The sequence below is a fragment of the Alligator sinensis genome, unplaced genomic scaffold (assembly GCF_000455745.1).
Source record: "Alligator sinensis unplaced genomic scaffold, ASM45574v1 scaffold428_1, whole genome shotgun sequence".
In the NCBI taxonomy this organism is placed as follows: domain Eukaryota; kingdom Metazoa; phylum Chordata; order Crocodylia; family Alligatoridae; genus Alligator; species Alligator sinensis.
In genome coordinates, this window is record NW_005841919.1 from 2819189 (window position 1) to 2822151 (window position 2963).

The 2963-nt window shown below is 49.1% G+C and overlaps 1 protein-coding gene across 2 annotated transcripts in view; it reads left to right on the plus strand.

Moving 5' to 3' along the window:
* Positions 1–10: 10 nt before the first annotated feature.
* The window catches only part of SLC9A3 (solute carrier family 9 member A3), a 104782-nt gene continuing 101829 nt past the window's right edge, over positions 11–2963 (plus strand). For both annotated transcript variants that reach the window (XM_025198327.1, XM_006018996.2), the window contains exon 1: positions 11–186. In XM_025198327.1, the coding sequence (XP_025054112.1) occupies positions 54–186 (133 nt within the window). In that variant the 5' untranslated portion in view covers positions 11–53. The remainder of the gene's footprint in view (positions 187–2963) is intronic.

Below are 2963 nucleotides of genomic sequence, written 5' to 3' on the forward strand. Positions count from 1 at the left end.
CCGCCTCCTCAGGCACCTGCGGGCGGGCGCGAGGAGCTGCCCGGGCGCGGGCGATGGGGCCGGCGGAGCGGAGTTCGGGGGTCGGAGCCGCCGAGCCCTTCCACATCGTCTCCTTCCAGTGGCACCACGTGCAGGACCCCTACATCATCGCCCTCTGGATCCTCGTGGCCAGCCTGGCCAAGATCGGTGAGTGCGCGGCGTCCCCGGCAGAGCGGGACCCGGGAGGGCGCAGGGTGGCTCGCTCCTCCCCGCTCTCCTCCTGCCCGGGTGTCCCCCGCGCCCACCCCCGCAGCCGAGGCCGTGCCGGGTGAGCCCGGCCGTGCCTTCACCCTGGGGCTGCGCTTCTACACCCGCCTCCTGATCGGCACCGAGCGATGTCCTGCCGCTTCGCCGGCCTCGATGTTGCACGTTTGACATCGTGTCCCCAAAGCTGGCTCTCCGAGCCTCACCAGACGAGGGCCCCCCTTCCCCAACGCAAGGGGCTAGTGGTCACTTCTGTCGCACCCTGCCAAGTTTCTGTACTTGGACCGGTAGGGGTACTGCTGCCCGGTAGCCGAGAAAACTTCGCATTAATTCATTGCTACACGTTGCTCAGCATTTGGGTTGTAAGCGGCTTGCACCGGGTCCCTTCCCATCAGCATGTAACAGCAGGTGATTCGATTATTAAAGAAAGCTTGTTGTTAAGAAACCCCCCTTCCCTTTTTCTTTTTTTAACCACAAAAGGGTTGGGGTTCAATATCTTTCTGCCGGCAAAGTTACTGAACGTCGGAACAGCACGTGCTTGTAAAGTTTAGTCCCGTAGTTGAAGCGGGCATCTGGATTGTACAGAGGTGCAAATGTAGAACTTCCACAGCATGCATGTGGCTGCATGTACTGTTGGCTTTGACAAATTATGTGGATTAGAAAGAGTATTAAAATGGCCCTGTTTCTCAGGGTGTGGACTTGATAAGGCTTTACAAAATATTCAATGGCAGAGAGAAAGTAAAGAGGGATTTATTAGGTACACTCTGTCACTGCAAGAACCAGGTGTCACAAAATGAAGCTAGTAGGCAGTCTCTTTAAAACTGACCAAAGGAAGATTTTTTTTTTCCACTTAGCATGTAGCGAAAGTGTGGAGCTCATTGCCACCAGCTGTTGTGGAAGCTGACAGTTTAGCCAGATTTAAAAAAGAAGTGTGTGGGTGGCGGGACTGGACAAATTCATGGTGGAAAAGGCATGAGAAGCTATAGAGCATGGGAGTTAGGGATACACAGCCTCTGAATCAGAACTTGCTAGGCTTTAAATGCTGGAGGCTGCCAGTGAGAGAGTTACAGTGGGAAGAACCCTGGTTTTACCCAGTTCACCCCCTTTCAGCATCCACTCTCTGCCACTGTGACACTGGGAAAGATAGACCCCTGGTCTGACCCAGTAAATGGCAATTCTTGTGTTCTTATATACTGGTATTGGATAGTCTTTGGCTAGTTTTTGGCTATGAAAAAGGTAATGTGATCATTACAGAAAGGGTAGGGGGCACTAGATGAAGTCATATTGATTTCAGAAATTATTGGTACCTCATTTGAATCTCCTATTGGAGTAATCTTTTAACATACATGTTTTGGAGCCTGTCACTGGTGCTGCTGTGAATTGGCTCTGTTAGTGTACCACTGCTTTGCTCTGGATAGCATCTGAGCTTGTACACCTCTGTGTCTTGCGGGCATTGCAGCTAAAAGCTACTGGTTTCTTCTACAGTGAAGTAGTAGCATTCATTGCTTTCAGAGGATGACCAGTTCTATCTCGAATCTCACCCCGGAGTCCCATGTGGTCACGCTGTGCAACAGAGTGGGATCTGCAAAGTCCTGGATGTTCTTGGATTTGTTACAGCACTATTTTAAGACTGGGGTAAGGTGCTGTATATGGCTCACTTCTTAAATTGCCTGTGGCTTTTTTCACTGCTATGCATATTCAGGTCCGATGCTAGTGGACAGTGCTCCTAAATGTCTCTCTCTTCTTCCCTCCTCCCCCGCCATTTCTGTAGACCTGTCCCACTTGAGATGGGCTGTAAAGAGGCATTGAGCAATAGCTGCATTGGGTGAGGAGCATATGAGCATGTCATGTTCAGCTGCTCTCCAGCAGTCAGATAATGATGTAGAGAAGGGACTGTACTCCCAGCTCAACAGCTGACTCATGTAGATTGGGAGAAAATAAACTCTGGAATTGAGGGGGGACAGCTCTTCAACTGGTTGCAGCCCTGTGTGTGCCAGGGAGTGCTTGCTGGAAGGGTGATAGACAGGAAAAGGATGTAGTGCAAGGCTTTTAAGGGGAAACACAGCCACTAGGGAGAGGGAGAGGTGGTTGACTACTAGACACAGAAAAAATTTAAAAAGAAAACACAAGTCATCACGAACATTTTTGCTCTGCTCTGTCCTCCTACAGTGGTGCAAAGGTAGTAGAGATTAACTGCAGCCTCCTTCCTGATGAGACCTCAGCATGGTGGAGACACTAGCAGACATGGTGCTGCTCTTATACTGCCCTTCCTACAATGGGATTATGCCAGTAGACCAAAGGAATGACTGGAGTATGATGTGTTCCCGCAAACCCTGGCTGGTCCTTTGGGAACCATGGCCAACTTGTCTAGGTAAAGCAACCCAGAGGGAATTTTAACAAGTATGAGAGTGGGCAGAGAATTGATGAGCCATAACCAGCTGTTGATAGCTTGTGCTCAACACAGCAGAAGTCTGTCCTGCAGGTTATTTGATAAAACAAGTTTAAAAGTATCTAATATGAAAATATCACCTTTGTGTAGGCATAAATAAATTTGACTCCTTAAATATGCTGCTAGTGACTCCATTACTAAGTTTCTTTGGAGGCATGCAGTGACAAAAGGATTAAAACTTTTTGTGTCTGTAAATAAAATCATGATGTGATTAGTGTAGGAACACAGGTTGAGAAGGCAAATAACCACAAGCGTCTTCTATATAGGGAAA